General features: G+C 39.9%; 1 protein-coding gene across 1 annotated transcript in view; it reads left to right on the plus strand.

The window, feature by feature from the left end:
• The first annotated feature begins 72 nt into the window (after positions 1-72).
• The window catches only part of WDHD1 (WD repeat and HMG-box DNA binding protein 1), a 51,379-nt gene continuing 26,914 nt past the window's right edge, over positions 73-24,537 (plus strand). Inside the window, exons 1-9 of the mRNA XM_077819597.1 lie at positions 73-84; positions 2,678-2,762; positions 6,014-6,125; positions 11,652-11,803; positions 14,970-15,081; positions 15,851-15,901; positions 16,850-16,945; positions 18,592-18,684; positions 19,651-19,757. Of these exons, the coding sequence (XP_077675723.1) occupies positions 2,686-2,762; positions 6,014-6,125; positions 11,652-11,803; positions 14,970-15,081; positions 15,851-15,901; positions 16,850-16,945; positions 18,592-18,684; positions 19,651-19,757 (800 nt within the window). The 5' untranslated portion in view covers positions 73-84; positions 2,678-2,685. The remainder of the gene's footprint in view (positions 85-2,677; positions 2,763-6,013; positions 6,126-11,651; positions 11,804-14,969; positions 15,082-15,850; positions 15,902-16,849; positions 16,946-18,591; positions 18,685-19,650; positions 19,758-24,537) is intronic.

The following is a 24,537-nucleotide window of genomic DNA, read 5'->3' on the forward strand; positions in this document are numbered from 1 at the left end:
AGCCGAGCCAGGGCCGCGCAGGCGCAGCTGCGCCGGCAGGGAGCGCGGGAAGGCTGGAAGCGGGGCCGGGCGGGACCGTGGCTGGTGAGTGCCGGGCTGACGGGTGGCTGGGTCTCGCCGGTGGCGGCGGGCGAGGGGGTATGTGTGTGTGTGGGGGGGTGGTGGAGGAGTTGAGTGCGGGTGGGGTGGGGTGGGGTGAGGGGAGGAGAGGAGAGGAGAGGTTGGGTGGGGGGGGGGGGGAGGAGGAGGGGTTGGGTTGAGGAGGGGGAAGGGGAGGGGGCTATGCACACATCAGGCCTTGCAGGAAAGCAGGCGAGAGGATTGTGGGGTGTCTCACTGTGACCCCCGCACTGGGCCCGATCACCCCTCAGGGGCTGGGTGCAGATCTCCCCTTCGACACACAGAAGATGGAGGCAGTAGCCTCTAGATACCAGCCACCCCAGGCTTTGCCTCCTACTTGGGGTTCAGGACCTACACACGGTGAGCGTGGGGATATATCTCCCCCTGCATCACCATTCCTGTGGAGAACGTAATCCTATCTCAGGGCTGTATAATTTCTGAGGGGATCTCTCCCCATCCTGTCCCCCATATTGATCTAATGTGGAGGTTTTAGGAGCAGCCAGGGGCCAGCAGGGAAGCCTTTAGGGTATGTCTATACTGCATATTAAGCCTGGGCTCTGACTCGGGTTTGAGCCCAAGTCCCCCTGCCAGCCACACAAAAATCAGTCAGATTCAGGTCTGTGAGGACAAAGAACCCTGATCCTAGGACCCTGCTAGGGGGGTGGCTCAGAGCCCACGTCCCACTGTGACTTGGGTGCAAGCCCTGTCATTCTGCAGCGTGGATACAGCTCATTGCTTGAGGGACAAACTTCATTCCGAACTGGTGGAATGATCTGCCCCTTCCAAGAGGTATTTTGCTCCTTGGTAGGGGATGATGGTTATCTAGCCCTATGCTACATACTGAATGAATGACCTGAATCTGATATCTGGTCATTTTTTCTATTGCCAGTGACTATACAGTGATGCTTGCAGTGAGGTCCCTACCTCCAATAGGCAACACTCTTGAGCAGCCACTGTACTTCCAAGTCCTGCAGCCTTATTTTGTTTCACCATTAGCCAAAGGCCCACCACTCTAGGGAACAGAGTAGCAGCCGTGTTAGTCTGAATTCGCAAAAAGAAAAGGAGGACTTGTGGCACCTTAGAGACTAACAAATTTATTTGAGTATAAGCTTTCGTGAGCTACAGCTCACTTCATCCGATGAAGTGAGCTGTAGCTCACGAAAGCTTAGGCTCAGATAAATTTGTTAGTCTCTAAGGTGCCACAAGTCCTCCTTTTCTTTTCACTCTAGGGAAGTGGCTTTCACTAGTTCCGTGGGAGGTTGCTAAAGTCACTTTTTCCATATATTGTAAAAAGTAAAACATACATCGAATCAATATAACAGATGTATATGAATTGTGTGTTTTAAGGTTCTATCCAGTTTATAGGTTTGCTGGCAGGGTAAAATACAGAGGTATTCAAAAAAGCAGACATGTGGAGGCAATTTTCTTATTTTAAGAGCCACTGTGTTTAACCAAGTTTAAGGCCTGGTCTACACTGGGGGGGATCAATCTAAGTTATGCAACTTCAGCTACATGAATAACGTAGCTGAAGTTGACCTACTTAGATCTACTCACTGTGGTGTCTTCACTGTGGTGAGTCAACTGCTGACGTTCCCCCGTCGACTCTGTCTGCCTCTTGCACCGGTGGAGTACAGGAGTCAATGGGAGAGCGCTCGGGGGTCGATTTATGCCCTCTAGATTAGACTCGATAAATCAACCCCCGCTGGATCGATCGCTGCCCGCTGTAGTAGTATAGACATACCCCAAGTGATTAATATTTTTTTAACTATGATCCTTCTGGACCTTCAAAAAATAGAAGCAAAAGTGAAGTGCATTGTGTGTGTTGTTCAGTCACAGTTAGTTCATGAAGAATTTAAAATACAGAACTGTTCTGCTTATATCAATACAACTTAGAACATATGTAGAATTTTAGAATAGATGGCTTTTTAAAAAATGCCTTCTGTTGCAACTACATACTTTGAAATGACTGTTATTTGGAGCTGATGTTTATCCATATTTATTTCCCTCATAATAAAGATATAGGCTTGTCACAAAGATATCGGCGTTGCTTATGTGAGTCCCAGTACTTCAGTTGGATCTACCTAGGTGAACCCTGATGCTTGCATGGGACCCTGTTAAAGTCATTGGAGCTCTACATGGGTGCAAGGTTCTATCTTTGTGGATACAGTTACAGGACTTGGGGATGCACTAACGTTTTTGGCATAGGCTAGCAGTTGTTAATAAAGTTCTAATCAATTTAACTCTCATACAGTAAAGTGGTGGTGTATGCTCTCGGTTTATATTTGTTTAACCAGAAATACTGCAGTATTTGCTAATCCCCCCTCTAAATTTCCTCATTTCCCTTCATCATACTTTTCAGGAATATTTTTCAAAATACATATATTGTAGTGATTCTTATCAACATTGTCAAGATCTTTAATAGGAAAAAAACATACAAAAATATCACTGCATCAAAATGTTTTAACTACTGAAGTTTCAATAGTGTTTTCCTGTTATTAACACTAACAAATCATTTGTATTTGTTTTATAAAGCTTTTTACATTTTTTAATTATATAGATGAGAGGATGCCTTCAACACAAAAGCCAATGCGCTATGGACACACAGAAGGCCACACAGATGTCTGCTTTGATGACACTGGAAGGTAAATTATTGAAACTAGGGCTTATTTCAGTAGTTCATGTGTCTGCAAGCAATGCCATTGATATTGCAAAACTAGACAGGGTGAGAGAAGAGTGATGAGAATGTTCACCGGCCTTGCAAAACTCTCTTATGAAGAGATGTTGAAAAGATTGGGATTGTTTACCTTAGAAAGGAACTGAGTAATAGAGGACATGATAAAAGTGTATTAAAATAATGAACGGTATAGAGAAGGTAGATCAAGAGCTTCTGCTCTCTGTGTCTCATAGCATGAGAACAAGGGGACATTCAATGAAATTGAAAGGTGGGAAATTCAAAAATGATAAATAGAATACTTTTTCACAAATGTGCAATTAAACTATGGACTTCACTGCCATAGGAAGTCATTGAGGCCAAGATCTTAACAAGCTTCAAAAAGTTATTGGATATTTATATATTTTTATCATCATTAATTAGTACAGCTCCCGATATTCATATCAAGAATATCTGGAGTTGTCCTAATTAATAATGATACAAATTTTGGAAGGGATATTAAACCTCATGCTTCAGGCTTTAAACCAACCTCTAAATCTTAGAGGTCAAGTTGAGATATAACGTGAAGGACAGATTATCCCACATCTGCTATGGTTCTTACACCTTTCTATAAAACATCTAGTATTGACCATTGCCAGAGATAGGATACTGGACTAGATGGACTTTGGGTCTGATCCAGTGTGGCAATTCCTATGTTCCTGTGACTTTCCTGAAAGTTGGTTATAATTTACATTTTGATGCCTCAATTATGCAATGACTTACACATTAAATCAACTTTACACCCATGAGTAGTCCCATAGGTTGAAGTAGAAATGGGGCAGTGCGAGGAAAAGTGTTATGTATATATAGACATTGGAAATCCAAAATGTAGCTGCACAGGTCCAGCTATTGGCTTGCTATCTTTCAGTGATCTCTTGGGTATAGATCTTGGACTATGTTATTGAAGTTGAAAGGATATAAACCAAACAGTCTCCATTAACTTGAGTCTACAAAAAACTCAGGCAGCAAGCGTTAAGTGTGTTAGGGACCTGTTCCATAGCCAACTGAGGTCATTTGAAAGACTGTTATTGTCTTCAGTGAGCTTTGGATCAGACCTTATGTGAAGATTTAGCCAGATAACTTTAATCTTCCCAACAAAAAAATTTGTTCACTTAGAGTTGGGGTTTCTTAAGTGTGTTTATCACAAGTCAAATGCTAAAAATCAAGGAAATCAGAATTGCAGCCTACAAGCATTAGCCCGCTACCTTTATCACACTCCACTCCCACCCTCAGTAACATGATCAGCTGCTGCTCTGCAATACTATGGATCTCAGCATGCACTCATCAAAGAACTGAAAATTGCATAGAAACACACAACTCCTATGTTCCAGTGCTACTTATTTAATTATAATTGTAAGAGTACAAGTGTACTATCCAGTTGCAGGGAAAAGAATGCAAAGTTCAGTCACATACTCAATTTCTTACTGTATTAAAAATGCAAACTTCTGTATATTAACATGACTTTAAAATAATCAGCTCAACTATATGGTACACACAGCTAAACAAAAGCATACATACTCATTTTACACATATACATATTATGTTATATAACAAAGTAGCAAACAGGTCAGGCTAAAGGTGGTGAGAATAGGCTATGCCTACACTTAAAACATTACAGCAGTTCAGCTACTGTGCTGCAAGTGCGCTGCTGTAGTGTTGAGTGCAGGCACTCAATACAGCAACGGGAGGGGTTCTCCCATTGCTGTAGTTAATCCACCTCCCTGAGAGGCAGTAGCTAAATCAAAGGAAGAATTCTTCTGTCAATCTAGCACTGTTTACACCAGGGGTTAGGTTTGCATAGCTATCTCTCAGAGGAGTAGATTTTTAACAACCATGAGAGACATAGCTATGCTGAGGTCTACTAAAGGTCAAGCGTGATAATGCTGCTGAATTGAAATTGAGACCTGTTCTACACTACAGAGTTAGATCGATGCAAGGCAGCTTACATCAACCTAACTATATAAGTGTCTACACTAAAATTTTACTCCCTCCAGTGTAACTCACTGCTACACCGACTTAATAATTCCGTCTCCACGAGAGGTGTAGAATCAATGTTGATGTAGTTAGGTTGATGCAGTATCAGTGTAGACAGTGCATTGTTTACATTGATGTCATTGGCTTTCAGAAGCCATCCCACAATGCCCACAGTGAGGAGTTCAGTTGGTGCAAGCACTCGTGGTGACGGATGTGCACCACCAACACATGGAGCAAAGTGTAGACATGTACAAGCGATGTAATTACTGCAGTGACTGTATGCCAATATAAGTTAGGTCAACTTAATTTTGTTGTGTAGACGTGGTCTGTGTGTGTTAAAAAGGGTATCAGGGTCAGAATGGTATGGGGATTGATCTACCAACAAAGAACCAAAACCACAAAAGGACAAAATACAAAAAATGATTGACAGACGTTATAAAACCTTTGCATTACTTAGCCAGCATGACTGATAGCAAATACAAATGTCATAGTCTGAGGTAAGGACACTAAGAGGGAGCTGAAGTGTTGCTGATATAACGGAATCCTGAAATCATTCCTGTTTTTCTAATATTTAAAATTGGAGATTCAGATTTCTGCTCCAAATCTCTGTTGGTAAAGAATGTTGTGTAACAATTTGTTGCATCAAAGTTGTAGAAGTGAAATCATGAACGACAGGAGAGTTGAATTCAGAATCTTGACAGTTTTTAAAAGGCCTGCCCTCCTGTACAGCCATCTCAGCTTCAATCAGGTGTGTTTAACACATTTGGATTAGGTCAAAACTTTGTGACAGGATAGGGGGCAGATTTTCAGAGGCACAAAGGGCAGTTGGGTGCCCAACTTCTAGTGAAAGTCAGTGCAAGATGGGATCCTAACTTTCCTTTGTGCTGTTGAAAATTTCCTCCTAGATGCTGAAAAATGAATTGGCTGGTTAGTGTCTGAGTATCTAAGGTCAGATACAAAAGAGGGATGGGCAAACCTAGTTAGTAGACTTATACTCAATTATTGTGTTATGCTAGCAGAATTACAAGTTTTTCATGTTGTATAATATGAGTGTCTTTCTCATATTATTTGAAGAATAAATACACTTATAAAATGTGTTTCATTTAATAAAAATGTGAATTTTTAAACATTTCCCCCCATATTTTGGGCTGAGGAAAATCAAAATAACCCTGCTATACACAAATGTAAATAATATTATTTTCTTAACAGCTGTATTGTAACTTGTGGCAGTGATGGAGATGTTAGGATCTGGCAAAACCTGGATGATGATGATCCTAAGTCCATTAATGTGGGAGAAAAAGCATATTCATTTGCTTTAAAGGTATTAGTATAACATTTCCTATGAAATGTGCAATGCAGGTGCTGATATATACCTTGATCCTGCAAAATCTTCCTCATGTCCTTAACTGTATGCATGTGAACTCAATAGGACTGCTGACGTGCATAAAGTTAAGCATGTGTTGGAAATATTTGCAGGACTGGAGCTAGAATGGTATTGGATTTAGCAAACTTGATTTAATGTTACACATAAAACTCATTGCGTTAACTTACATAACATAGACTACTGTATTTGTTGAAAGCTAACTTTTTTTCTTAATGTTGTCACAGACACATCTTACATGATATTAAAAGGATCTGTCTTAATCATACAATCATAGAAATGTGGGGCTGGAAGGGACCTTGAGAGATCAACAGCTGCAGCCCCTGGCACTGTGGTAGGACCAAATAAACCTAGACCATCCCGGACAGGTGTTTGTCTAACCTGTTCTTAAAAGCCTGCAGTGATAGGGATTCCACAACCTTGGTTGGAAGCCTATTTCTGAGCTTAACTACCCTTATAATTAGAAAGTTTCTCCTAATATCTAACCTAAATCTTTCTTGTTGCAGATTAAGCCCATTACTTCTTGTCCTACCTTCAGTGGGCATGAACACTTGATCCCCTTCCTCTTTGTAACAGCCCTTAACATATCAGATTCCCCCCTCAATCTTCTTTTTTCAAGAGTAACCATGCCCAGCTTTTTTAATGTTTCCGCATAGGTCAGGTTTTGTTAACCTTTTGTAATTTTTGTTGCTGTCCTCTGGACTCTCTCCAATTTATCCACATCTTTCTTAAAGTGTGGTGCCCAGAACTGGACTCACTACTGCAGCTGAGGCCTCACCTGTGCTGAGTAGAGTAATTACTTCCTGTATCTTATGTGAATGCACCCCAGAATATTAGCCTTTTTTGCAACTGCATCACATTGTTGACTCATGCAATTTGTGATCCACAATAACTCCCAAAAAGAAAAGGAGTACTTGTGGCACCTTAGAGACTAACCAATTTATTTGAGCATAAGCTTTTGTGAGCTACAGCTCACTTCATCGGATGCATGCTCTACGGTGCCACAAGTACTCCTTTTCTTTTTGCTAATACAGACTAACACGGTTGTTACTCTGAAATAACTCCCAGATCCTTTTCAGCAGTGCAGTACTACCACCTAGTCAGTTATTTCCTATTCTGTAGTTGTGCATTTTATTTTTCTTTTCTAAGTGAAGTGTTTTGCACTTGTCTTTATTGAATTTCAACTTGTTGATTTCAGAGCAATTCTGTAATTTGTCAAGGTCATTTTGGATTCTAATCCTGTCCTCTAGTGTGTTTGCAACCCCTTGCAGCTTGGTGTCATCTGCAAATTTTATAAGCATCCTCTTCATTCCATTATCGAAGTCATTAATGAAAATATTGAATAATACTAGACCCTGCACTGACCCCTGCAGGACCCACTAGATACACCTTCCCAGTTTGACAGTGGACCATTGATAGCTACTCTTTGAGTATGGTCTTTCAGCCAGTTGTGCACACATCTTATAGTAATTTCATCTAGAGCACATTTCCTTAGTTTGATTATGTTACAGTTCCACATGACATTCTCATAAGTCTTACTGAAATAAAGATATATCATGTCTACTGCTTCCCCCCCATCCACTAGGCAACTAAGATTGTCAAAGAAGGAAATTAGATTGGTTTGGAATGATTTGTTTTTGACAAATCCATGTGGCTATGCTTTATAACCCTATTATTCTCTAAGTGCTTACAAATTGATTGTTTAATAATTTGTTCCAGTATCTCTCCAGGTGTCAAAGTTAGGCTGACTAGTCTATAATTCTCTGGGTCCACTTTGTTCCCATTTTTAAAGATAGGTATTATGTTTGCCCTTCTCCAGTCCTGTGGGACCTCACCCGTCATCCATGAGTTGTCAAAGATAATTGCTAATGGTTCCAAGATTGCTTCAGCTAGTTCCCCAATTACCCTAGGATGAATTTAATCAGGCTCTGCCGACTTGAATACATTTAACTTATCTAAATATTCTTTAACCTGTTCTTTCCCTTTTTGGCTTGCATTCCTTCCCCACTTCTATTTTTATTAATTCTAAGTATCTTGTCACCATTAACCTTTTTAGTGAAGCCTGAAGCAAAATAGGCATTAAACAGCTCAGCCTTCTTGATGTTGTCACTTATTAGCTCTCCTTCCCTACTAAGTAGAGGACCTACGCTTTCCCTTGTCTTTCTTTTGCTCCTTTTAAAGAACCTTTCTTTATTGCGTTTTATGTCCCTTGCTAGGTGTAACTCATTTTGTGCCCACGTGCTTGTGCTATACTTTTGTACTCCTCTTAGCAATTCATTCATGTTTCCACTTTTTGTAGGATTCCTTTTTGATTTTCAGGTAATTAAAGAACTCCTGATGGAGCCATATTGGTATCTTACTATTCTTCCTATCTTTTCTTTGCTTTAGAATAGTTTGCAGTTGTGCCTTGCATAAACTGCAAAAGTGACTGACCTCCACCAATGTGTTTAGGTGAAGGTATTAAAGCCATTAAAAATTGATCAATTTACTTTAAATATCATTTTACCCCCACATCTACTGACATCTGTTCCCAAAAGAGAGATTAATGTTGAATCACTAGAAACATCTAATTGGTTGAACATGTCTATCTGGTTTATAGTTTAGATAAATCATTCAAGAACTTTAAAATGCTTTAGAGTATATTGATTTGACCATTTATTCCTTACCCCATTCAGTGGGGTAAAGAAGTACAGAAGTTTTCCTCATGCTGAGTTTCTCTAATGTACATATCTATCACTTCACATCAGGATATTCTGACTTCATGATTTTAAACTCTCTTAGAAAAACTGAAACAGCAAATTATTTTTATTTTTAATCCACAGTGTAATTTAATTATGATGCTCAGACTTTGTAGTGGTCATTTGGCTATATGGATCAAAAATTACATTCCAGAAGTCATTTCCTAGTGGTACAGATAACTCTGCCCTTGCTAATCAGTGGGTGTCTGGCTTTAAAGATTTTTGGGTATCCAGAAGATGATTCTCTGACCTTTTCAAAGGTAAGAGAGAAATTGAGTCTTGAATCCTTCTTCCACTGCAAATAATAGTAGTTTGTGGGAGTGATGATTAGAACCTATTCTAGTAATCTAACTGATCTGCTCTAGCATTAAAGTGCCTAATATAACTTGCTGTATCTATCCCTCATGAAGGAAATTCATATTTTTTATAAATATGGATGGAATGATTATTTGGATATGATCATTAAAATAAGGATGAGTTACATCACTTCTTATAACAGGGGTCAACTGTGCATCATTAATGCATCTTTTGAAAACTTCACATATTTGTGTTGACAATTTTCATAGTAATTCCTTTGTCTGAAGCTATTCTTATGCTACATTAAAATGTATTACATAAATACTTTGAGTTTTGTTTGTTTTTGTATAAAATCTGAAATGTCCCCTCATTTTACAGCATCTTTTGAAAATGAGAAAATGATCCCAGGAGTTTGTAATTAATCTTCAAATAGAAAACAGTGTTTGTGGCATACAAGTTTGCAGTGATACATGCATTTTTAAAAAATAAATCTGCTATTAAATTTTGGTAACTTTTTGGGGGGAATGAATAAGCAATTATTGATGTGTACTTAAAAAAAATGACTACATTTGAATATATAAGCAAAAACTCAATGTTAAAAAGAAAAATTCACTAAAACAGGAAAATTTTGAGGAATACTGATTTTATTTTTTTGGATTAAATAGCCCACTGCTTTCAAAGATGTATGTCTGAGTTTCTTAGCCTGAGTTTCAAAAACGTTTTCCAAGACTTAATTCCAGTAATTTTGTTTTAAAAATTAGATGTAATTCTTAATTCACTCATAAATAATTTATCTTTAAGGAAAAAAAGTTTTTAAATTGAAGTAGGTCTGAATCAGTTAAGTACAGTCTGATTGATATCTCTTAACACACAGTAGATTATCTAGTCTGAGTGTTGCTGCATGTATATTTTTTGTAATATTTATGTAAACTTTATGTAACTCTGCTTTTGGAGAAAAATATGCATGGCAGCTGTAATTATGTATTTTATATAGCCTGTAACTTAAATTATTTGTCGAACCTGCTGCCACACATGCGTGAAGAGGAATGATATATTTTCACCTTAACAATAGATCTTTTCTATAAACATAAAAGATTGCCATGGCACTTGACCATATATTAATTTGGAATTCTGAATAGGGAATATTGGAAAGATTAATGTGACGGTCTTCTGGTTTGTACTTCTGCAAACTGGTCATTTGTTAAACTATGGCTGACAAACCATCAAGCTTTCCTTAATGGCATTTAGTCTGTGATATTTGGGACAAGGGCGCCCTCTCATGATCATGTGGCACATAAAAACCAAATACAGGCAGTTCTCGACTTTATGACGAACGGCACTTACGATGTTTATAAATTGTCATTGTGTTTCGACTTTACGACGCTCGATCGGACACTGTTCCTACGGGAAATTCGAGTTAAGATGTTTTCAATTTAAGACACGATTTTCAGGATCTGATTGTGTCGTAAGTCCAAGGACTGCCTGTATATTTTGATTAAACTTTTTATGTTGGGAAGTGCACTTTTTTCCTCTCTAACAAAACCCTGAGAATCCTCCTTGTTTTCCTGCTTCATACTCTCCACAGTTAAGGCCTCATAATCCCCTTCCTAGTGAAGAAGATTGAATGGATCTCATTAGATCTCATTAGTGCCATTCCTGGACTCTCACGCTCATTATTTTAGGAAAGACACAAGGCTCTAAGGCCCTGATCCTGTAAAGACCTATTCACATGCGTAACTATGCATTGTGATTAGTCCCATTGAAGCCAGCGGGGCTGCTCACAGAGCAAATATTTAAGCATGTGAATACATCTTTGCAGGATTGGGGCCTAAAGGAGTAACTTTTTTAAATAGCTTAAGGCAGTGATTCTCAACCTTTCCAGACTACTGCATGCTTTTCAGGAGTCTAATTTGTCTTCACCTCACTTAAAAACTACAAAAGTGTCACAACACAGCACACTATTACTGAAAAATTGCTTACTTTCTCATTTGTCTATATGAAATTTTAGTTTGTACTGACTTCTCTAGTGCTTTTTGTGTAGCCTGTTATAAAACTAGGCAAATGTCGAGAATTGAGGTACCCCCAGAAGACCCCTGGGTACCCCAAGGGGCATGTGTACCCCTGGTTGAGAACCACTGGTTTAAGGAAGATTGTTAAGTAATATTATTAAATTAAAAGTGTGGAGGGTTGTACTTGTTAATTGAAAATTTTCTTCTTGGTTTCTGTTAATTTTTTTTGTGGCGGGGGGGAGAGAGGGAAGAGGAAGAAATGTAGCTGGAAGAACATTTCCCAGCTGCTGCTCCTTTTTAAAACCAGAAGCTCTTGTGGAACTACTCAAGATTATATATGGAAAGAACTGGCTTTCTGTTCCTTGGACCAAAATATTTTTCTTTAATCCACGAATTCCAGAGTTTATTTGTTTCATTTGTAGAATGGAAGACTGGTTACTGCAGTATCTAACAATACCGTCCAGATTCATACGTTCCCTGAAGGAGCTCCTGATGGCATCCTGACTCGTTTCACCACGAATGCAAACCATGTTGTCTTTAACAGGGATGGTACTAAAATTGCTGCTGGATCCAGGTAATTTGATCTTGATGCAGGAGAAGTCAATAGCCACACTAAATGTGGAACATTAGCGACTTCCTGGGATGTGACTTTTGTTCGCAATGCCATCTAATTAATCTGCATTTTGTGAAGGTTTTACAATGCCTCAAAAGGTCATCATAGAAGAAAAAAGTCAAATGGAGGAGGCCATTGAGAAAAACTTTTATGGGAGAGGTTGGGGCCACATAAATATCTGCCCCACAACATCAAGTTTCCGGATGTAATTTATATTCTTCAGGCGCTTACTTTGTGACAGCACAAGGGTTCATCCATATGGAGCTCATTTCAGGATCAGGGCTTTAGTTATTAACTTTGTATTAAGAATCACAGTATTGTTAACAGTTTAGGGACCCAGTACTGCAAACGCTAATGCCCACGAATAAATTAAGCATGTGCATGTTTATTGGATTGGGACATTATTTTCTAACATAATATATTGTCACCCCTCTGCAGAGCAGTAGTAAATGTTGGGTGCAGGATTATACCCCTGGCCGCTGAGGAGGAGAAAGGAGCGATGCAAAGTCTAGTTAATATCTTGGGCAACTTGTTTATTTTACACTATATACACCAGTTCTTTAACAGAGGTGGTAAAACAGTCCTCTTATTCATTAATTTTAGACAAAATGCCAATTCCCAGTTTCCAGAGAGCAGCTCTGCCCCAATAATTGACTCTAGTTAGATTAAAGCAGAGAACTTTCTCCTGCTGCTTGCAACAGCTTTCCTGAAAAGAAAATTATCACAGATCTAACAAAAATACAGTATTTTTTCAGACCGAGCAGTCCTTCCACACTAAGAACTTGTAAGACTTTAACAGTGCCACCTGGAGATTTCTGCCATAATAGTGTTGAAAGAGAGGGTGACATACAAAAAAAAGGGAATGCAAATAAATTGTTTTTATTTTAATTGTCACAAGTCTCTCAAGTATTACTTGAAGTCTAGAACTTTGTGAGTTGACAGTACATTCCACTTAAATGCAGAACATATGGATAGAGCCCGGCAAATCCACGGGTATCTGCTCTATATCCTTGGACCATTTCTGTGGATTCCAGTGTGGATGCAGATACAAATTTTGTATCCGTGCAGGGCTCTGTAAGGACGGGCGAGCAGCTGTGAGGAACTGCAGCATGGATCTTCCACCTGCCCTGGTCGGGAGGCCTGGGGGCAGGGACAGGGGTCAGGATCTGCTCAGGCCCCCCACCCAGGGCAGGTGGAGGATCCACCGTGACTCCCTACAGCCGCCAGTGCATCTCTTCCCGATCAGGCTGTGGAGGAGGGTGGTTCACCTCGGAGCCTCAGTCTGCACCCCCGTGTAGAGCCCTGCAAATCCGTGGATATTTGCAGATATCCACAGATAATTTTTGCGGTTTGCAGATCAGATGTGGATACACACTTGTGTATCCACACAGAGCTCTACATATGGATTGTTTCAAAGGCTTACCTGATCTATTTGGAAATATTTATGTAGTTTGTTTAAAAGGTAAATTTCGTCAACTGTTCTGTTTTAAAGTTGCAAGGCATGTTATAAAGATACTAAAATAATAGTAATATGGAAATGAATGAATACAATTTATACACTTCTTGCTATGGCAATTTTTTGTGTTAGACTAAAATATTCAGGGTTTGTCTACATAACGTGGCAAAGCGCTCCAGAGGGGTGTGATCTGATGAGCTCTGTAACATGTTATGCCCTGACTGCCCTGTGTATACTTTGCAGTGGTTCTCAAACTAGGGCTGCCACTTGTTCCAGGAAAGCCTCTGGTGGGCCGGGCCGGTTTGTTTACCTGCTGTGTCCGCAGGTTCGGCCGATCGCGGCTCCCACTGGCCGTGGTTCGCCACTCCAGGCCAATGGGGGCTGCGAAAACTGGTGCGGGCCGAGGGACGTGCTGGCTGCCCTTCCCTCAGCCCCCATTGGCCTGGAGCGGTGAACCGCGGCCAGTGGGAGCCGCGATCGGCCGAACCTGCGGACGCGGCAGGTAAACAAACTGGTCCGGCCTGCCAGGGGCTTTCCCTGTACAAGCGGCAGACCGGCTTTGAGAACCACTGCTCTAAAGGGTACCTAGTTTGCGATAACAGGGACTACTTTGTCCCCTTTAATGCAAACTAGGTACCTTTTAGAGTGTGCCAGTGGGGTCTATGCTGGGCAGCTAGGGCTCAACACCTTAGAACACTCTACAAATCACACCCCTTAAAGTGCTTGCCATACAGTGTAGACAAGCCCTTAGTATCTTGCAGAAACTGTGGCTGTGATCCTGAAAAGAGTTGATTATGCTTAAAAGTGCAGGATTGAGGCCCAAGGTTAGATTTATTTAATGAATATGTAGATTGCAACTCTCTAGTGCTATTAAGATATTTTTTGGGAAGTGCATTATAATCCTGATCTTAAGTGGTTCATATGTCAACCATAAAAATGTATTCCAAACTGAATTTGAGCCTCAGATGTCTCTAACTAGTATTCTATTTTTTCACACATCAGAAACCTCAATTCAAGTACTTTTAAATTTTACATTATTTTTTAAGTGTGTGGAGAGTGCTGGGTGAAGATGCTATTGTGGGGCCTAGTATGGCTTAAAAGTTGATAGTATTCTTAATTATGGACTAAATTGAGTCATAATATTGAAAAAATCCAAATATTTGAAAATTAGCTAATGCATTATTTACATGAAATATTTTAAAGTTTCATAATGATTTTTAGCAAACAAGCTTAATATGCATATGTAGCAGCTATTTAACAAGATAAGTCAATCAGTTGTGGTACTGATAAAATATAAATCTCTACCTTTCAACAGCCAAAGTACAGATTTAGGTGATATTAATCTAAAATTACATAATAATATAGATATTAATATGGGGTGGGTGGGTGTGATTATGACACATATATATGATTTCTTACTAAAGCATTCCATTTCCTCTTTAATTTAGGGGGAAAGTTATTCTATTCTGCTATTGATGGCCTGCTCCTGTTGAAGCAAATGGCAAGACTTCCATTTTCACATAGATTCTACAGTGATAAATGTGATTAAAAAAGCACCCTATCCATCAATGATCAATAAGATAGAACTCACATTTACTTCAAGCAAAGCAGAATACTGCCTGTCAGTATTAAAGTAATATGGTTAATTAAGTATTTTGCTTTCATCCACAGTGATTTTATGGTCAAAGTTGTGGAGGTGACCGATAGCAGCCAACAGAAAACATTCCGAGGACATGATGCCCCTGTCCTAAGTCTGTCTTTTGATCCCCAAGATGCTTTTCTGGTAAAAAATTTTCCTGTCACTTTCTACCTTGTACTTTTTCCTCCAGCAGTTCATATTTTATGTTTCTTATGGGATCTTAAATCATAAAATGGTCCACAGGCACAGAGGACATGGTTTTTATTTCATTTGTCTACTGAGTACGGCCTATCAAAAGGGTCATGTGAATATCAAACTGTCTCCAATAACCTTAGCTTTATTTTCCTACACGTACATTCTCAATGTGAAATTTTTATATTGTCCTTACTGCTGGGGGGAGAAGTTGATCCACTAACATAATTTAAAACAAACTGTTGATTTAAAAAAAAAATTACATCTAATTTTAAGTATTTCATAGAATATCAGGGTTGGAAGGGACCTCAGGAGGTCATCTAGTCCAACCCCCTGCTCAAAGCAGGACCAATCCCCAATTTTTGCCCCAGATCCCTAAATGACCCCCTCAAAGATTGAACTCACAACCCTGGGTTTAGCAGGCCAATGCTCAAACCACTGAGCTATCCCTCCCCCCCTTCATTGTGAAGAATTTGTAAATACAGAAGGGTTGGAATGAACAAGGGTTTCATATATTTTCAAACAAGATAATTTATATTTTATTTAATATCAAAAATATAAATCATATAAAATTTATTGTGAGTTTGTTTAAAGGCAGTTCATATAGTGTATGTTTATATTACTGGCTGTACACCTCTTAAACTTCTAATTGTAGCATGACTTTTGCTACTTTTACTGCGAATTGTTGATGACATTTTAAAAACTACTTTTTCTTATATAGACATCAGCAAGCTGTGATGGGTCTGTCAGAGTATGGAAAATCTCAGATCAGGTAAAATGCTAATCTTCTGGAGTTAGACTTTAGATTTTACTGTGTGTATTTTACAAAAGAATGATCTTAACTAAAATAATGCATTTTGTCTTTTGATGTGTCAGAATTGGTATATTGGCAATAAATGGAAAAGATAAATATTTTAAAAATCCCAATACAGGTGAAATCTAATTTGCAGATTTAATGCTGACAATAGCTCATAATAATGTAGTTCTCCAGAGTTAGGGCCCAGTCCTGCAGAGTTGTGTCTAGAATTACTTTTGCTTAAATCCCGTTGACTCTACAATGGGACTCCAAATGGGAGTAATTTATACATGGGCTGATTGCAGGATTGAGTAGTATCCTTGTGACTCGCTAGTTTTTAAGACAAATACGCACCTAAATGGTCAGACCTAGCATTAGAAGTTATGATCGTGGATGCCTTTTGTATAGCAATGTTGGCACTGTAACTTTTCGTAGACAATGTTTTGAGATTATAGCTGTGATTTGCATTTCAATGTATAAGCAGTAATATGGGGCACAACAATACAACCCTTTTTTTATCACTGTGGTCAGATCCTGCCTTGACACACACCCTGTCCAACCCTATTAAAATCACTGTGGTTTTACAAAGTATTAGTCGGGTAGAATAACCAATCTGATTTGTACCGTATTTAATAAAAATGAAAGGTTTGTACTTGGTCTGAGACTTATATTTTATAAGTGGCTATATTTTTATAGAAATATTTTCACTAAGTTATAAAACCTGGACATGGTTTTTTATAATAATAATAATAAGACAGACTTAATATCATATTTGGGTGAGATATATTACTTCACTTCCACAATTCTAGTATAATTACCTCTTTTCCCTACACTCCACTTTTAAGACTTTCTATTTTTTATAATACAGAAGGATTTTTGCAGTTGCAATCTAGAGAACCTAGTCCCTAAATGTTCTGTTTTCAGACATGCGTGACAAGCTGGCCACTGCTGCAGAAGTGTAACGATGTGATAAATGCTAAATCAATATGTAGGCTTGCCTGGCAGCCTAAAAGTGGGAAGGTAAGTGACACATTGTTTTGCTGTCTGTATTAGTCCTCTCTCTCTGCGAGTACTTAGCACATTGTTAACAACGGAATTTAAGCCAGGCCAATCAATATCCCAACACCAAAAAATAAGAAAAGTGTTTTTGATTAAATTATTTAAAAAAACAAACAAACCCTGGAAATGGATACTTGTTAAAGTACTGTATAGTCAGTGCCAAAGTGAGGCTGGTAATACTCCAGCTGTCAGCCTGATACAGTATTATATATTCAAGTTATGCTGAACAGGAAGGAACCCTGTTGGTGGGGAAATAACATCTTTGTACACTACTAGGTATCAAAGTGGTTTAGTCATTCTTTCATGTAAGTAAACTTTATACTGTGAATAATTTCTATTGTATAAATAAACAAGCCTTTTAAATAATAAGTTATTGTATTTTCAACAGAAGAATAAAATTGATTTTAGTGTGGGATGAAGAAGTGTTGATTGTCACATTACAAATAAAATGTATATACAATGTGAAACTTACCCAGCCATGCACACAGCCATAGTAAAGGAGCTTTGGACAGGGAGCTAAGTGAAAGTGGGAGACATGGCAAAACCCCTCTTCCAACTTATGATCTGAAAAAATGGTTGCAACTTCTGCACGCCATGTGGGGTTCCCATCCACTGGATCTGCATAAATGCATTTCCATTGTCCCCTCACAAAGCTTGCCTGAAGAATCCACTTCAGGCCATCTTGTTCTGGGGCTTTATGTGGAGTCTCTTTGCCCATGTCCACTATCACTGGTACCAGGAGGCTTAAGTTGTGCAGAAGACCATGTATCACTTTTCTGTGCTGCTTGAATGTCACTTACAGTCCATTAGATGTGCATGTTTCTTTAAAGGTATGCACTTTGTATACAATTCTAAAACAGTAACAGTTTTGATTGGCAGAACAATCTATATTGCATTCATATCTTGAAATTTAAACAAATATATTATTTTTCTTATTTAGACATAATGTAAGAAGTACTTTGAACTGCAGTGGTCTATGGGGTGACTGGCAGTAACTTTGTTTTTTTCCTTATTTTTTTATACTCTTTGAATTAGGTGAAATTATCTTGTTTAGGTGTCAAATATTCAAAGATTTATATATAAAATATTATCTAACAATATAAGTATAAAATATTAATACATCCTATCAAAAGGTTTTATAGATATCAACTTTTGAAGGGGTCCATTGGGGAAAGTTTTATTTATAAGCAGTTGAAAACTATTTATAAATTTTGCTAGCAGTTCCAAAGGTCAGAATTTCTGTAATTTTCAGGGGCAGCTGTCAGCCTCTTCACCCTTCTGCCAGAAATAAATGCAGATTAAAATACAAACTGCTGTGCTCAACTATGCTTACTTATGGTTTCTTGAAATTTCCAATACAATTCACAATGTTTTGTCTGTCTTTATTTTATCAATCAACAATGTTGGGATGCTAATTAAGATACTGTGTCAGATTGGCTGTTGTGACAGTTACAACTATAATGTCACTTCTGAATAAAGGAACTACACTGCTTGTTGGCTGCTGTAATTAGCCTTATTTGAAGGGGAAGGGACATGTGAAATAAAACTAAAGCTGTTTAACAAAATTTGATTTGTCCTAAATTAACAGATTTTTTTCCCCTGAATAGTTACTAGCAGTTCCAGTTGAGAAAGTTGTTAAACTGTACAGAAGAGAAACTTGGAATAATCAATTTGATCTTTCAGATAATTTCATTACTCAGGTAAGTGCCCTAAATCATAGGTTTGTAAACTTTGTCATAGGGTGAAACACATCCCCTTAGAAATTGTCTCATGGACATGTACCCTCCAGGTCAACTTCCCTCTCATTTGCAATCTTGTTACAGTCCTGTGGAATCTACAGCAGTAGTTTATATAGAATAGTAATATTAGGAAAGTATCTGAAGTGTTTTGAAGTATCCTTGGATGCAATGTGGTAGAAAATCAAGAGGAGAGACAGCACCATGTAACCAGCCAGATCTCTGTGGGTCTGAGTTTGGGAACATCTGTTCCAGATGTTTGTTCCAAATAGATTTAATACAAAGAGAACTGTTAGAAATATTTCTTTGCTTGCTTGCATAATAGAGATTTCATTATTCTACTCTATATTTTGATTAATTGAAATCTGCCTACATAGTAGGGAAATAGCAACTTTGCGATCTCCTGTCTTAAAACATCCCGTCTTTGGAGATCGCTGGGTAGGAGAATGCAAATTCACCTACATGGTAATTTAGATATATGTGTACCTAGGCCTACAAGAGTCTTGGTATAGTACACGTGTAAATCACTGGGCGTATCGTCAGTGGAACAGTTCTTAATAGTCTTTCAAATATTAAAATATAAAACAGTCTTTTATGCGTACATAACTCCACCTAAAATGGTTGCTTTCTGCAGTTGCAAAATGCATTTTGCTGCTGTCCACATGTTGCAGGACATTTGAAAAACTCAGACTTTGTTGCACTTCTTTATAGCATGCAGTGACTGAAAATAAGTACTCTGAATGAAAAGGAATAAAAAACATGCTGATTTTTAAGAAGTGGCTCTTATAAGAGGGTAGCAAAAAATCCTCCCACAGACAGCTGGATATAGTTTGCTAAAAGTTCTTGATCTTTTTCATAGATGTCTATTTTACTATACGGGACCAAGAACATTGTTAGCGCTCAACTAATAGTAATGTCTACTTTCCCTAGACTCTGAGTATTGTGACCTGGTCTCCCTGCGGACAGTATGTAGCAGCTGGAAGTGTCGATGGTTGTATAGCAGTTTGGAATGTGGACACTCAGGAGTGCATGGAGAGGTATTCATTGTTTTCCATAAAATATATAAATGTTTATCTATTGTTTTCACAAAGGGGAGTTTTTTCTTATCCCTTATTTTTAGACTTTGTCCATGTATATAGATACATAGAATCATAGAATATCAGGGTTGGAAGGGACCTCAGGAGGTCATCTAGTCCAACCCCCTGCTCAAAGCAGGACCAATCCCCAATTAAATCATCCCAGCCAGGGCTTTGTCAAGCCTGACCTTAAAAACTTCTAAGGAAGGAGATTCTATCACCTCCCTAGGTAACGCATTCCAGTGTTTCACCACCCTCCTAGTGAAAAAGTTTTTCCTAATATCCAACCTAAACCTCCCCCACTGCAACTTGAGACCATTACTCCTTGTCCTGTCCTCTTCTACCACTGAGAATAGTCTAGAACCATCCTCTCTGGAACCACCTCTCAGGTAGTTGAAAGCAGCTATCAAATCCCCCCTCATTCTTCTCTTCTGCAGACTAAACAATCCCAGCTCCCTCAGCCTCTCCTCATAAGTCATGTGTTCCAGACCCCTAATCATTTTTGTTGCCCTTCGCTGGACTCTCTCCAATTTATCCACATCCTTCTTGTAGTGTGGGGCCCAAAACTGGACACAGTACTCCAGATGAGGCCTCACCAATGTCGAATAGAGGGGGACAATCACGTCCCTCGATCTGTTCGCTATGCCCCTACTTATACATCCCAAAATGCCATTGGCCTTCTTGGCAACAAGGGCACACTGCTGACTCATATCCAGCTTCTCGTCCACTGTCACCCCTAGGTCCTTTTCCGCAGAACTGCTGCCTAGCCATTCAGTCCCTAGTCTGTAGCTGTGCATTGGGTTCTTCCGTCCTAAGTGCAGGACCCTGCACTTATCCTTATTGAACCTCATCAGATTTCTTTTGGCCCAATCCTCCAATTTGTCTAGGTCCCTCTGTATCCTATCCCTGGCCTCCAGTGTATCTACCACTCCTCCCAGTTTAGTATCATCCGCAAATTTGCTGAGAGTGCAATCCACACCATCCTCCAGATCATTTATGAAGATATTGGACAAAACCGGCCCCAGGACCAACCCCTGGGGCACTCCACTTGACACCGGCTGCCAACTAGACATGGAGCCATTGATCACTACCCGTTGAGCCCGACAATCTAGCCAACTTTCTACCCACCTTATAGTGCATTCATCCAGCCCATACTTCTTTAACTTGCTGACAAGAATACTGTGGGAGACCGTGTCAAAAGCTTTGCTAAAGTCAAGAAACAATACATCCACTGCTTTCCCTTCATCCACAGAACCAGTAATCTCATCATAGAAGGCGATTAGATTAGTCAGGCATGACCTTCCCTTGGTGAATCCATGCTGACTGTTCCTGATCACTTTCCTCTCATGCAAGTGCTTCAGGATTGATTCTTTGAGGACCTGCTCCATGATTGTTCCGGGGACTGAGGTGAGGCTGACTGGCCTGTAGTTCCCAGGATCCTCCTTCTTCCCTTTTTTAAAGATTGGCACTACATTAGCCTTTTTCCAGTCATCCGGGACTTCACCCGTTCGCCACGAGTTTTCAAAGATAATGGCCAATGGCTCTGCAATCACAGCCGCCAATTCCTTTAGCACTCTCGGATGCAACTCGTCCGGCCCCATGGACTTGTGCACATCCAGCTTTTCTAAATAGTCCCTAACCACCTCTTTCTCCACAGAGGGCTGGCTATCTATTCCCCATGTTGTGATGCCCAGCGCAGCAGTCTGGGAGCTGACCTTGTTCGTGAAGACAGAGGCAAAAAAAGCATTGAGTACATTAGCTTTTTCCACATCCTCTGTCACTAGGTTGCCTCCCTCATTCATTAAGGGGCCCACACTTTCCTTGGCTTTCTTCTTGTTGCCAACATACCTGAAGAAACTCTTCTTGTTACTCTTGACATCTCTCGCTAGCTGCAGCTCCAGGTGCGATTTGGCCCTCCTGATTTCATTCCTACATGCCCGAGCAATATTTTTATACTCTTAATAATTTGCTTATAGAAAGCTCTGAAAAAGATATATATTTAGATTTATAAAAAAACCCACTTTCTCTTGCTCCCTGAGCTGGGAGCAGTAGAGAGGCAGCCCACTCATGGTTAGATTAGTGACTCCCTTTATATGGCCCCACAGTGGGTGGGACAAGGGAGCATGGAGTCTCCTCACTGTTGTACAGCCTGTGAAAGGGATGGTCAGAACTGCAGGCCTGGCACTCAAGGGAGCTCAGGGGCTGCTTGAGGTGCTTTACCTCCTCCCCTCACCAGGAGCAACTTCCCAGACAGAGGGTGGGAAGTAGGCAAAGCCATGGCATCATCATCATCTTCACATATGTACACATAGTGTGCACCATACTTTCGTCTCAGGGCAACCAGGGAGCTCTGGGAGGTATTCTCTAGCTCACTTTGAGTCAGAATGCCTCCTGGGGATTCTTGTGGGGCAGGGACCTGAGTGTGGGTTTATGACTAAATACCACTATCTAGCTCGCAGTGGATAAGGTGATGCATTTTATTACTCACCTTCATCCTTTGGTTAATTTATAAAGAGTAGTGTTGTGACAGGCTGTGAGGGGAATATGGCTTTGAGCCTCCCGAAAGGGCAAGAACAGTGGCTCTTGTGATGCATTTCTTCAAGAATGGGATACTTAAATCAGGAGGAGGGGAAATAAAGATTCATCAGGGAGCCAACCACTCTTTCGCCTTTGCCCCAAAGGAGAAAAGGCAGAACCTGATTGTGCTACTGTCTTGTTAGTAAAGTATCTCTGTTCCATAAGTCTGATGAAGTGAGGAGGAGGGAGGGTTTTTGCATGTGAATAAGTCAGATAAGAAACATGATTTATTACTTTTAAAATACATGTTAGGAGCCCAGGAAGATTATATGCCGATGATTCGTAGGAGGACACTTATGTGAGAACAAAGGGAGAGACGAGACTTAATCCATTTGACATTAGAGGCAAAGGGCTAATTAGTCAAATGTGATTCACGAAAGCAGTCATGTGTGCTATTGTAACTGGACAATTCAGCAGGACGTGTCTGCTGGGGAATTACTTTTCTCTTTCCACCTATAGTGGGAAATTATCATTTCATGAATATAATTCTGATTTATTAATTATTTTAAAACTCAAATTGATTTTTTTCATATGAAAGGAAGAACTTCTAGGTGCTATATTACAAATTTCTGCTAACTTCACTTCAGTTCATAGACTTTGAGGCCAGACGGTACCATCTTGGTCATCTAGACCAGTGATACTCCGTAGGGGGCCCGCAGGCCCGAAAAAGCTTCCTGTATAACCCGCCAGCTCACCTTAAAAAAATGTTCCGCTGCCTATCATTTGCCTATGATTTCCTTAGTAAGTAATTTACTTGCAGTGTTTAATTTGTCATGAAAGAGGTGCCGGGGACTCAGCCCCCGCAAGTCCTGGCACAAATTAAACACAAATTAAGCAACTGGAGAGGGGCAGCTCCTGGGTGGTGCCCAGCTCTGAAGGCAGCGCTGCAACCAGCAGCAGCACAGAGGTAAGGGTGGTATGGTAGTGCCACTCCTCTGCGCTGCTGCTGACGACGGCGGTGCGTTAAGAGCTGGGCAGCTGGAGAGCGGCAGCTGCTGGCTGGGAGTCCAGAGGTGCGAAGGCTGAACCCCCGCACAAATTAAGCACTGCTGACTGGATCTTAAGTTCTCGTGATAGCGTTGGCTATGATTGAGCTAGGTTGCTGCCCATTTTTTCATTAGGAATGGAAATGGAGCCAAAAATGAATGCGAGTGGGAGTAAACATCGCAAAGTCGACAGAAAAAAGCAAGCTTTTAACCCAAACTGGACAGCAGATTTTCCTTTTATTACGCCACCTCATTTAAACGCAAAACCTTTGCACTTAATATGCCAAACCACTGTATCCATCTACAAGGTCATCAATGTGAGGTGACACTTCGAATCAAAGCACAGTAACTTCAACACGGCCTAGCCTCCTGGCAGTGTTGCAAAACGTGACAAAATTGAAAATCTGAAGTCTTCGTATCACACTTCAAATGTCATTCTCACAACGTCAGCGACTACAAGAGAAAGCAACAGCTGCTTCTCTTCGGATAATGTTGGTACTAGCTAAAAAGAAAAAGCCTTTCTTGGGTGCCGAGCTTGTGAAGGAGTGCCCTTGGAAATGCTGGAGGAGCTTTTTGCCGGAGATAAAAACAAAGATGACAATGTGAACCATGTGAAGCAAATTCCCATGTCTGATTCCATGGCAATGCAAAGATTGGAGGTAATTTACGAGGGTTGTTTGTCAGCACTTCTTTCTGTTTTAAAAAATGCCAAATACACGTCTCTTGCAGTGGACAAATCAAGCGATTTGAGTGACACTGTTCAGCTATTGCTGTTTGTTAGATTTTATGATGGTGACATTTTCAAGGAAGAATTTTTGTGCTTAAAACCATTAAAATCCTACTCCACAGGAGAGATCATTTTTGAAAAGGTAAAAGGCTTTTTTGAAAAAAATGGTTTAGATCTGCAGAAAGTAAATTTGCTTGTTACAGATTGAGGTCCCTCCACGACTGGGAAAGAGAAGGGCTTTGCTTCCTGTTTGGCAGCGACACACCCTTCATTAAATATGCTTCACTGTATGATTCACCAGACTGTCCTATGCGGTAAATTGTCTGGGGACTTGAAAAAAACAGTGGGTATTGTGATGACATTAGTGAACTACATATACACTCAACTTCTAGCTTGCAACATTGTCTTTTTAAACCTTTTTTACAAGACGTTTCAGCTGCATACAGTGACC

Source organism: Eretmochelys imbricata, chromosome 6, assembly GCF_965152235.1.
Source record: "Eretmochelys imbricata isolate rEreImb1 chromosome 6, rEreImb1.hap1, whole genome shotgun sequence".
Lineage (NCBI taxonomy): Eukaryota > Metazoa > Chordata > Testudines > Cheloniidae > Eretmochelys > Eretmochelys imbricata.